This window comes from Limanda limanda, chromosome 6, assembly GCF_963576545.1.
Source record: "Limanda limanda chromosome 6, fLimLim1.1, whole genome shotgun sequence".
Lineage (NCBI taxonomy): Eukaryota > Metazoa > Chordata > Actinopteri > Pleuronectiformes > Pleuronectidae > Limanda > Limanda limanda.
In genome coordinates this window covers 24,454,579-24,467,428 of record NC_083641.1, presented here as the reverse complement: position 1 = coordinate 24,467,428, position 12,850 = coordinate 24,454,579, and the positions used below count along the sequence as shown (strand labels likewise).

The window sequence follows — 12,850 nt, the reverse complement described above, 5'->3', positions numbered from 1 at the left end:
AGGAGCTTATTAACACGATCACTCGGCTTTCAGAGCGACACTGTATCCACTCCTCTGCCTGTAAAATACGTATATACATGGTATTAACCACAAGGAGAGGTGACACATCTATTCTATGTAAAAGTTTACGAAACAAAGAAAGCCAAAGATACTAGCGCTGCCATCTTGCACTGGAGTCTCATGGAGCCACAGTATCGAGGTCCCACCTATTCACACGCTAGAGGTTAGCAAGTAAGCTGTCCATTATTATGTTTCAACCAGTTTTTTACAGCATCAAGTATCTTTTTAAAACCAAATTTACCGGAAGTTGACACCAGATCTCCAAAGAGTACCTGCAATGCTAAAAGCTGACTTGTACTTTCACTTTTAAATCATGTCCCATGTCCCATCTGCCAACACGGAGGATGATGGGTTTATGATCTATACTAAAGCCAGCCACCAGGAGGCAATCAAGATGATTTGGATTCACTTTGGTGGAGATGTCTTGCTCATCATATTCACATACGGTCGGTGTGGTAGCAACACTTGATGTCTATAGGACCTTTATTTGAAGATGGGACGATTGTTTTGACAGTTGTGACGTTCAGGTTTCATCTTTGTAAGATGTTCTCATGAGTTTAGGTAAATAGTGATCAACAGGCATTCCCTGCACACATGGAATGATGCTATTATTGAATGTTTTCAGTGACTTGCTTATTTGGGATCTTTGGAGCTATAACATTGGCCTTAATATTTCAAAACTGCATGTAATACAAATCTACTTTTAAACTGTGCTTCTATTATAATTAACTTGTAAATGTTTTTTCCTATAATCAAGGATCCCCTTGCCCTCCCAGAGCTCTGAAGAGGGGAATCTCTGTTTGAATTGCCTCCTCTCAGGTTTCTTCCACGTGAGCACAATGGAAATTTCTATAAATATTCTGTGCAGTTGAAATTAACTTTTCATGGCACACTGGAATCGAACACATGGCCAGTGAGCCCATTGGGATCACCCCAGGAGAAAAGAGGACGTTCTAGGAGAGTAGTGCTTTTTCCTATATCCTAAACCAGAACTGGAGATATGGTAGTCGGAGAAAAAGACCCTGGTCATGTTTTTTTGTTTTGCTCATATCTTTCATATAATTTGCATTAATAACATGTAATCATGGTTGCAGATACTGTAGTATTTCCAAGAAAACCCATATTCAAATCATGGTTATTGGATCTGTTAGAATCAAAAGTTCTCCTATCTACCATTTATCCCATAAAAATGTGGCTGCATGTCCACAAATCACCATGGTTTGTATAGATTTCATACACTATATTTGTCTTTATGCACACAGTTTTTATGACATTGCCGTCCATAGCTGGAGAAGCTGCATGATTACAGCTGGAGCGCAGTGTGTGCAGCAGCCTGAACAAATGTGAACTCAGCAGAATGAATAGGAAAGTTTCAAATGTTTGTTGTGTCAGGAAATCATCAGGACAATTATGTTCCACATGAGTAAAATAAGAAAACTTGTTCTAAGTACTTTGTTATTGAAAACATTGTTCTGCGTTTGCTTGCTATTTGCAATTTAACTGACTGTATACTATCTTTAAATATGTATATATAATGTACATATCTTGAGTTTATTTTCATGGAGCAGTCCAAATTCATGGTTTACGAAAAAGCTGGAAACGAGAATGAGTGAAATCGCAAGATTAGAGACCTGCCACACAGAAAATTGCACGGCATCGTAAGTAAACAGTTTAAAGAAACTAAACATGCCCTTTCGTGCGTATCCTGACCACAGCCTCTGTCTGCAAACCAAAGGTAACCTTCATGAAAACAAAATTAACAACTGCTTTAACACTTCGGTGAAAATGCCAACAAGGCCTCTGTGGGATTTACGATTCTTAAATTGCCCCAACAGTTTATTTGCGGCCCCTGTAATGGTTGTCCCTCTGATTATGAAGGTGAGTTAATTTAAAACATCAGAGCATTAGCACAGCCTGTGTTTTATTGGGGCCACTGCTCTCACGCCATCCACCCCGGGTGGATGGTGCACTCTCACCCCCAGGCCGTGTGCACAGGGTTCAGGCTGTGTATTGTCAATCAGTCTTGAAAACTGAAAACGACTTGCACTTTTGAAATGTCTTAGATGTCACACTCACTGAATAATACCCCGAAGTTTTGTTTTTGTTTTTCTTCTCGTGCATTCAGATACGACTTCCCCTCAGTTGTTTGGGACTTAATTTAAATGCTCTTGACAGCTCTATATTTATTTCTGAATGAAGGGTTTCAAAAGTAAGAGGATAGAAGTGTAAAAGGGGAGCAAAAGAGTCTTTATGTCAACAGTGATACATTCTGTCAATCAAAAACTAAATGTTTTGTGTTATAGCACTTTGACATAGCTCTCTAAAACATCCATTATTCCACACAGACCCATGTCTGTGCATTCTCTGTAGATGAAACCTTTTTAGAGGGAGTGATATTCAGTAATGGGGAAGAATATAAATATGCGTCCTTCCTAGTTATGTGTTGTCTTCTCAGACAATCTCTAATTGACATCGACAGCATCCAAGGATCCATTATTATGATAAATTGCCGTTTCTCTGTGAGACCATTGATTGAACCACCAACTGGGAAAAAGGTTGACAGATTGTTTGAAATGGCGTATTAAAGACACTGTGTAAATGACTTCCATATGCTCTATAATTTAAAAATTGAGCCCTGTTTGTAATTCCCATGGAGTTACAGATGCAGGCAGCATCGCTCTGCCATGTTGTTCTGGATTCCCCTGTCTCACTCCAGCCCTCTTGTTTGCTGCAGCAGAGCACAGGGGACTGTGCGAGGATAAAATTGCCGCCCAACATCTGGAACCATGCTTAATGATCATTAAAAAACAAGATGAACTATTCTGCAAATTGACAGGGGGAAGGGTACACTGCGGTCGAGATCTCACGCTCTCCTCACATGCACACCCTGGCTCTTTGACAGTTAGTGCAGTCTCAAAGGAGACCCCGCCTTAGACCTTTAAAATTCAATTTGGCCTTGTTCTAAATTTATAGGGACACTAAATTTACATTACCCTGTGTGAGAAATTTGTGTTTTAAAATTTATATCCAGGGGTAAAAGTAAAGGGAGCTCGGCAACTTGTATAAAACCCCCCATTGCTACCTTTGTTAAAGTATAAAACTGTTACAAAGCTACATCTGTGATGTTCATCACACTAACATGGTGAAACATAAGAGAACTTGTGAATAAACTCCACTTTAATAAACCTTAAGTAGCTCATTACATCTTGCGACTTTGTGCAAGGCTATGTAGTTGCTAACTGCTGTCCACGATTTCCTTTACCTCCTCTTCACAAAAACAAAACAGCTATATTTAAAATTCAAACCTCGGTGACTGCAGACCGGTTGTGGCCCATGAATAATGTGGAGGTCAAAGGTACCGGAGCTAAAGGATGTTGAGTCAGTCCCTTTCTTCAAATAGTAAGTCAAAACATACACTTTCAATTATTCACTCGCCAAACTGGAACCTAGGTAGCTGGCCAACCATTGAAACCTTCAGCTTTGAGATCGGCTATAGCCTTGTGCTTTACGATTTTAGTGACTTCAGTTCCTGCCCTCTGTAAAAAACATGTTAATACTGACTGACTCGTGTGTTTTATGATCCAAAACATGTTACGGTGTTTGGTGAAAGAAGCAACTGTAGCTTTTTGTTCCATTAGTCAAGGGTTGGATTCTTAAACGAGGTTAATTTAGAATCACAAGCTCTTTTCAGACAGAAACTCTGCAAAAATGTCAGAAAAATTGTGTCACTACATTTTCCAGTTGATTTTCCCATATGAAGGAAAGACCTGGAGTCTGGCGTCGGCCATGAATCGTCAAAACTCTTGAGTTTCATTGTCTTTCGAAGTGGACATTTTCATTTGCATCCTAATGTCTATGGCAGCTCCCTTTCCTCCTAAGATATTTGTCATAGTTTTGTTCTCTTTCAGTTTCATCAAGTCGCCCGACTCACTGGGAACTTTCTGGACATGGGCCTTACTCCGACATTTTCCATTGATTACATGGGACTGGCAGGAGAAGTTATGGAAAATGTCCAGAGCAACAGATTTGGATTTTTGCATTCTCACTTACACAGCCGGAGTTCAGTGTGCGCGTGGAAGCAGCTAAATTCTGTACAAGGGATTTTCTAAATGAACTGGTGCTGTCAATAAAATATACTAAGTCGTACTTACAGTTAAATATTTAGAGATAAACGGCCTTGTTACATACACACTGCACTCAGTATAAAACAGATATACTACAATGGACTAGAGATTGTCAAACATTGTCAGACACTCCAGAGAGAGAAAAACCGAGTTCCTTGAACTTCTACATTCTACTTTAGTGCTTCAAGATATAATTTATGAATTGCATGGCTGCAAATGTTTACACACACGCGAAAGAATACTTAACCCTATACTTATGTCTGTATATGGTGCACCACATATCCCGTCCAACATTATGCTCCAAAAATCTATGCATTTTGGCAGAAGGATCAAAAGCAGAAGTATCATGTCAGGCAAATAGCATTTGACAAGCTGATTTGTAGATTACCGGGAAAACATGAATAACCAAGCTTCATCGTTTTCCATTTTGTTGTGTTTGATCTCTGGGAGGCAGTAGTCAAATTCAGTCATGTACGATAGTTGGAAAAAAAGAAGGATGAGTGCAACGAGGATGAAGAACAAGAACAAGAAAGGGGCCAAAAGGGAAAAGGTTTGTACCAACGTGACATCTTAAGATGTTTGGAAAATCTGGCCCGTGCAGGAAATCAGCACATCGAGGATAATTAACTATTTTACAACAGGAATCAATCGTGTGGCGGGTGTTAGGGTTTGGTTCTGCTCATGATTTCGAGTGATTACAGACAAAAAAACAAAAACACATCTACATTTGGAGACCATGTGCTCGTCGCTAGCATCCGTGATTGAAACAAATGAGGCAGATAATTGGAAGTGTGGTCACTTTACCACCGGGGTGAGGCCCAACTCCAGGGCGTCTCACATCAGAAAAACAAACGAGTGTATTTATACAGTTTGATTCCAGGAGATATTTTGCAATCAATGTAGCAGGAGACGCGACTCCGATGATTAACACTCACAACATGTGAGGAGGGGCCCCTGGGGCTCCAGGGAGTCTGTGATGGAGAGTCACTGTGTGTGTGTGTGTGTGTGTGACAGGACGGGGCTATCCTTTGATCTTCTTCTGGTTAGTGAGCTGTCAGCACCACCCTGAGGAGGGAGGAGGTACTGCAGCTTGGGTGGAGAAAGCAACGTCAGCACTGCACTACGTGGAAGAAAGAGCAGGAGGAGGAGGAGGAGGAGGAGAGGGGATGGTGATGCTCCGTTAAAGGTATTATCCTTCAAAATAAAATCATGCATGCCAAGTATATGCTTCGGGCCTCATTTTTTTTAACTTTAACGCCATAAAAATGTGATCTGATTTATTTTTAATTAATTTGACATGTTAAGCTCAACCATGCCATCAAATAATAGACAAAAAAAATGACACAAACTTTTATTTTGAAGGGAGGCTAAAGCTGCTAGCAGGCTGGATGCAGGGATTTTCAGACCGAGGTGAATGGAGGCGGCTGCTCGGTTTGTTACGGGACGAACAAACATGGATGCTTCGGTGACCGGACACTGAAGACAACCGTGGGGTCATCACCGGAGAAGCTAGCCGACGTGTGGAGGCTGCTGCCCGGGTTGAAGGACGGCAGGAGTCGGCTCCAGGCATCAGGGTCTGCGGCGCTACACTGGTGAGCAAGCTAGCTGTCAGTTAGCCGCCACATCAGCACCGTGCTAGCATCAGTGTGTGTGTCTGTGTGTGTGTGATTGTGTGAGTCTCATCTGTAGTGTTGCTGTCTTGCAGAGAGACTCCATCATGGCAGACAGCACCATGAGCAAGGCAGCCACCATGGAGATCCCCATCAACAGCAATGGAGACACGGGGACCCTGGCAGAGGATGACAGCCTGGAGCAGGTCAGTGTGTCTGTGTGTGTGTGTGTGTGTGTGTGTGTGTGTGTTTGTCCCATGTTGTCTCCGTCCTCCCAGGCCTGTTCCCACACACAGGCCCTGCACACCAACAATACTGTAGATCACCAGGATCAGTGTTTTTGCAGCCAGGACTGATGCTGCAGCTGAACACCCCTCATCTAACCCTCCTCTTCCAAACATGTCATAAAAACTCAAAGGATATTTAGTTTGTCCAGTCTGGGATACTGTTAACAACATGGTGGACCCGCCCCCCATGTAAATATAAAGCATTTAAATACAAAGGACTCATTCTAGGGGAAGGTAAACAACATTTTGTACAACCTAGATGATTAAACACTAGTGAAAGCATCTCGAGGATTATTTTATGTTCAATTTCTGCCAATAGATCCCTTTTGTCCACATCTTACACACTGAACCTTAAAGTTAAATTACGTGTTTATGTTAATTGACTAAAGATGTCTTTATTATGTTTTGCCGTTAAGGTATTTGCATATTTATGTTTACAGATTGATTCTTTACCTATTTTAATATTTCATAAGATCAAGATTGATAATGTGTTGATCTGCCTTTGTGTCGTTTTTTTTGTTTACCTTTACCTGAGTCTGAGGCCTTACTGGCTTCTTATTGGTTAGATCAGTCACATGAGAGTGAGAAGCAGGAACTTATCCTTTTGTATCTTAATGAAAAATCTGCCAATATGAGCTTTTCACATTTTCAGTATCAGCTATGATGTTAGGCCATATTAAAGCTTTTGATTTCTCAAATAAACACTGCAGAAAAGATGTGATGCACAGGGGATCTCTGCTGTCCATGCAGATGATTAAAACCATATTTATGTCAAATATTTTGTTCATCCATCAGGATTTGCAGCAGGTGATGGTGTCCGGACCCAACCTGAATGAAACCAGCATTGTCTCAGGAGGTTACGGAGGGCCAGCAGGGGGCATCATTCCAACCAGCTCCATCAAAGGTACTGGAACCAAACCCCTAACTACTGTCCTCTCTCCTGTTCCCAGTACAGACAGATCACTGGTCGTTCCACTTCATGTTTCTATTACCCCCCCTTTCCGCCCATTCTGTGTGTTGTTGGTTGCAGGGTATGATGACCAGGACTGTGTCACTGTTGTTGCAATCCTTCCTTCACAGGGAGGCTGTTGTGTAATGTCCCTCAAAGGAACCACAAGGAGATCTTTATCCTCCCTGTATTTGAATGTGTCACTAGAGCGCTGCTGTCCTCCATGATTCCTGGTTTACATTACAAACATCCATATCCCATAGGGCCTGCTATTCACTACAACCCCGACTATCTGGACCGAAGACGAGTCCCTGCACCAGGACCAGGTGGCTGTGTACTCTCACCACCGTTTTTTGTTTTTTTTCTGATTTAACCTTTACATGTTCGTCTGTATTGGCAAACCCCACCCCTCCTGTAAAAGGTTTTTGAAATTGCCTGACCTAGGGGGTTGTTTTCAGTCTTGCTTGTACCTCCTCAACTCTGAGCTTCAGCAACAAGACATATTTTGACAGGTGTCAAAATGAAGGATGCACTAACTCGATAGTACCGGGCTGTGACTTGAAATGTGTTGGCGTCCATCACGGATGTCCTCTTCTGTGAAAAATGCACTTTGGATGACTGTTTTTTTTGTAATTGCTTGGTACTTACCTTTCATCCCATAAAGTCCATTTTCATTTTTTCTCATAAATCCTTTTGTTCTGCATGAGCAACCTGCATGGTGGATTATCTCCAAAAAAAAACATTTTAACTCCTACTTAGTATGTATCCTCCACCACGGAGACTAACCTTCACCTTCTCAGTTGACACACTCTGCTGCATATCCTCTACCGCCCGGCCATCCTCACCCTTTATCATCGCCATGCTCATTTCAGACATTCGCATGAAAGCCAGGGGTGTGGGCTTGCCTACGAGCCAACCTGCAGCCGGTCGACTTGCCCAACACACAAACCAGCATCCAGGTATCACCAGGGCCTCATGTCCACACCGACCTCATTCATTATCACGACTCAGAACTCTGCTGTGTAAACTTTTAAAACGCACCTTCAGATTGACATGTTTTTGTTATTTCTCTTTTAGGGTCATCAAGCCACAACCCGAGTAGTTCAACTGAAGAAGTCACCCGAGGTGTGGCAGTGGAGAAAATAGATAGTTACAAGAAATGGGGCATAAACACATACAAGGTATTTGGGCACTTTTTTGTACATGCTGCCATCCTTAATTATTTCATATTTGTTGTACTCTTGAGTTTATTCCATCTCTTTCCACGTCGGCTGCTCAGTGCACCAAACAGATGTTCTCCGAGCGGTTCGGCCGGGGCTCGAGAACAGTGGACCTGGAACTGGAGGCTCAGATCGACGTGTTGAGAGACACCAAGAGCAAGTATGAACACGTCCTGAGTCTGGCCACTGCTCTCATCAATCACTTCCAGAGCATGGTGGAGACGCAGCAGGCTTTAGGAGACAGCTTCACCGACCTCAGCCAGAAGTCACCAGAGCTGCAGGTACGGTAACGCCAAAGCTCCCCGTGTGACAAGAAATGAAAGCAGATCTGATAAGTATGTAAAACCCCTTATTTGCTCTGCAGGATGAATTTGGTTACAATGCAGAAACCCAGAAGCTGCTGTGTAAAAATGGCGAGGCCCTCCTGGGCGCCATTACCTTCTTCGTGGCCAGTATCAACACCCTGGTGAACAAAACAATGGACGATACTCTGATGACCATCAGGCTGTATGAAAATGCAAGGTAACGCACCAGGACATACCATTTAGTTATGGAAAATAATCTGAATTGGTGCTTGTGACAGCTTTTCTCGTTGTTCATATGCAGACTTGAGTTCGATGCCTACCGCTCAGATCTGGAGGAGCTGAGCTTGGGCCCCAAGGATGCAGCGGCCATGGTTCGCATTGAGATGGCTCAGCACGATTACCAGATACACAGAGACAAGTATGAAAGACTGCGCAGTGATGTCACCATCAAACTCAAGTTCCTGGAGGAGAACAAGGTTTGTAGTCAACGCTTTTCCTTTTCTATGTGAACAGCCTGTTTATCTAAAGAGAAACCAACTCGCATCATCTTAAGAACATTGTCATTACAAAATGTAAGTTTAAGGTTTATGTTTTTATTCTATACTCAGACAAAGGAGGAAAGGGAAATAAAAATACTCACTGATTTAAGTTCTTGAAGTAATCCAACATATTTTTCTGCATCAGTGAGTCAAGTTTCTCATCCTCCCATAGCCATCTGACAATATACCAGCATTTGATTGCTTCCCAAAATGTTGGTCTGGTTGATGTGTTTCCCAGCAGCCACTAATCAGCCGAGTCGATTCCTCGTTCTCCTCTGGCAGTTTGCTCTGCTCTGACAGTCTGTGTTTTTTAGCTCATCATCTGTGACGGCCATAAATCAAGTCTGTTTGGCAGATTGTCTTTCTGGTTATTAGTCAGATGGGAAAACTGGTGCAAATCTTAGTGGGGGGGGGGGAACAAAAGTCCACTTATCTGCACTTCCTGTAAGACTATAAGAATTAACGTTCACTCATCATGAATTAGAACATGTTACCCCATCGTTAAGAAACTCCTGCAGCTTAAAGTGAAGTAATCAAACACTTTCAAAGATGATTAATATCAAAAATATCGATATTTCATTATAGATGTTCTCTGAGTGACTCACTAGCCTAACCACATCATAAGGCTATTAACAACCCATCATGCAACATTGTAAAATGTAATTGCTGTGCTAAGAGACACTGATCCTGGACCACAGTAAAAAACACGTATTAATACTAATAACTCTGTTTTTTTAAGCACTTTTCAAAACAGCTGTTACAAAGAGCTTTCCAAAGAAGCACAAATGAAGAAAACAACAAAAAATAAGACTGTTTTATTTTGATATTGTTTTTTAATCAATGAAAAATAATAATAAACATGTGAGACTTTCATGTCTGAAGGTCAATATCATCTAACAGATGTAACTGGCCTGTGCTTTCTGGTGGAGACTTAACCCTGAGTTCCTAATGTCTTTTTTTGTTTCCTCCCCATCTAGGTGAAGGTGATGCACAAGCAGCTGCTCCTCTTCCATAATGCTATCTCAGCTTACTTTGCTGGCAACCAGCAGCAGCTGGAACAGACTCTAATACAGTTCAATGTGAAGCTAAAGCCCCCGGGATCCGACAAGCCGTCCTGGCTGGAGGAGCAGTGAAGAGCGCTCCGGGCTCGGCTGTGTGACGTGTACAGTGACGAGCTGGTCAGTGAAGAACGTGACATTGTGTTTAGATGGACAAGAGGCAAGTGTATAAAGGAGTTTATCGTAGGATCAGTAGCGGCCTGTGATAAAGCAAAAAACCCAAGGGATTGTTTTTTAATGTTTTCCAGTATCACTTATTTTACATAGATGGGGAAAAAAGGTCTTGGTTGTATTTAGAACTTTTTGTTAAGTCACAAATTGACCTCTTTTTACTTTGTTATTATTTAGGTACACAATCATTTACATGTATATCTCTTATTTATGTAAAGTATAGTCTACTGTGGTGGTGATGCCCCTTTGCTTTTTTTGCACATGCATTCTTTTCTTTGTTTTTTAATGTTGTCTAAAGCGTTATATTTAATATTTCAGATTAAATCCCTTCGGGAGGAATTCCACAAATCACATCAGCAAGTTAGTGGGATAATGTCAAAAATATTAATAAATAAACTCTGTATTTAAAATCATGAGTGTGCATGAATTTACCATAATCCTCAAGTTTTAGTTGAACAGATTTAAAGTTATCGGAGTATAACGCTGTTTTTCAAAGTTATCCCACTAAATTGCTGATATCACTTTGTGGAATACCTGCCTGACTGGTCAGTTTACAGTTTACATGCATAGAAGGGATAATATATATTGTCAATATAGTGATTTTTCTTTCAACTAAGACACAATCAATGAATAATTGGATCTTCCTAAATGTTTGGTACCTTCAGATAAGTGTCTTGCAGAAGTATCTTTTTTAATGCCAGTGTTTACACGTGGAAACAAGCCTCAAAAACTCAAGATCTCAGTTATCATAAAGGAATCCAAATTTAAACTTCAATAGCCAGTGTAAGTTTCTCTTTGATCATGCCAGTGTTTGAGGCTCAGGTTTTAAAATCTCTGGTTTAGAACACACATAGTGAGAGGGAAAAATGAACACACATGATGGCATGCGTGACAATTTCAACGTCTCTTCGTTGACCGAATGTATGCGTACAGCATTCTTGTTTTATATTATTTATTTCCCGTTTGTTACGCTTACTTCTGCTTTTTAAGTTCCTATTAATTAAGCTGGTTGTCTTTGTCTTGTTCTGCATTTCCAATAAAGTCTGCTGGATGTTTGGTTTTGTTTCACGTAAACGTGCGGTGACACGATTCTGTATCTTTGACGTGGGACGCTTTCACAGGAGAATGTACAGAGAAGAGTCACAATGTATGTAAAATGTATGTATATGGCAATACAGTCTGATATATCTCTAAAATGTCCCTGACTGAATTCATAATGAATGAAATCCTGGTTTGATGATTTCCTCTTCGATGTCTGGTTAATGATTTGAAGGCTGGGAAGCACCTTGATCACTTGTTCAGTGGTTTTACTATTGGTTGAAACAGGAAACTACTAAAGTTGCCTTCAGGAGAGTGCGTCCCTCTGCCAATGACCCACAGGCACGTTAAAACTCAATCAAGCTGCACAGACTCTCAGATATAAGTCCCTCAGTTGGGGTTATTCACCATGATCCATGAATTATCCCCTCGGAAATCTGTGAAACTGTGAAAAAAGCACCCAAAAAGACAAGAAGTTCCTACTCAAACTGTAATGGGCTCTTTCTTGGCCCATATCCCGTCCTCCTGCCAATTTTCATGGAAATCTGTTCTGTAGTTTTGGTGTAATTTTGCAAATGGACAGGGGTGAAAACATAACCTTCAATTGGCAGAAGCAAGAACAGCCTTTTAAATAAAAATAAATCCACTTGATCAGTTTTTTCTCCACAGCAATGAAAAGCTAAATTCATTAAAAAAATTACTGAATTTAATTAAATGAATGTAAATGGGATATGATCATAAAATTGTCTTTCTAACATTATTCTGTCAAGCTAAAAAACCTTTTAACAGTATCACTAAACAAAACTTAGGCCTTGGATGGAAATGCTTATTAGTCAAACACTTGCTGGTCAAACACCCTTTACACCCTGTGACCTGTTTGCATTAACAGTTAATGAACTGACCTAGTTTCAGGCATTGTGTGCACATAATGAATATGTGTGGCTCCATTGACAGCACATTGAAACCACTGGTGCTTCCAGCTCCCAGTTTCTCTTCACACACTCTTCAAACTGTGGATCCACTGATGCTGAGTTTCCTTGAAAGAAATTCACTCGGGGATCTTGCATGAGACACAAGTCGTTTGGCCAAATTTACAGCAGCTTATATGAGACGGATGTTTTTGTGTGTGCATGTGTGTGCAGGTGATGATTAAAGCATTATAACAACATTAAAAACACCAACATGAACCTGAAGATGGTGACTTTTCCCTGCTTCTCTTGCAGTAAACGCACTTGTAGCTGAATACAACACAATAGAACACACACTGCACTAATCTGCAGATGAAAGCATTCCTGTATCACTGACATGCTCAGTGAATACACTACACATGGACCCCTGAGGTCAAAGGTCTCCTCACATCACCTAGAATAAAGCCACCCAGTCATTATGGATCCACTCTGTAATTTTCATATTATTAGCGGTTTTATATATTTGAAATATATTGTGCAAACGCTCAAATTGTACATATCTTTATTTTTATTTTGTATAT

At 41.0% G+C, this 12,850-nt stretch overlaps 1 protein-coding gene across 1 annotated transcript; it reads left to right on the top strand.

The window, feature by feature from the left end:
- The first annotated feature begins 5,606 nt into the window (after positions 1 to 5,606).
- On the top strand, positions 5,607 to 11,496 carry LOC133003551 (arfaptin-2-like). The gene is made up of 10 exons (XM_061073321.1): positions 5,607 to 5,776; positions 5,890 to 6,000; positions 6,877 to 6,985; positions 7,294 to 7,356; positions 7,903 to 7,989; positions 8,108 to 8,211; positions 8,310 to 8,531; positions 8,615 to 8,772; positions 8,857 to 9,031; positions 10,072 to 11,496. The coding sequence occupies exons 2-10, from the start codon at positions 5,902 to 5,904 to the stop codon at positions 10,225 to 10,227; spliced, it is 1,173 nt and encodes a 390-aa protein (XP_060929304.1). The 5' UTR covers positions 5,607 to 5,776; positions 5,890 to 5,901; the 3' UTR covers positions 10,228 to 11,496.
- Positions 11,497 to 12,850: the final 1,354 nt, after the last annotated feature.

Coding starts and splice junctions, on each gene's coding strand:
- LOC133003551 (XM_061073321.1), top strand. CDS start 5,902: ATGGCAGACAGCACCATGAGCAAGGCAGCCACCATGGAGATCCCCATC. Junction 6,986..7,293: donor TCCAACCAGCTCCATCAAAG/GTACTGGAACCA, acceptor CATATCCCATAG/GGCCTGCTATTCACTACAAC. Junction 8,212..8,309: donor GGGGCATAAACACATACAAG/GTATTTGGGCAC, acceptor TCGGCTGCTCAG/TGCACCAAACAGATGTTCTC.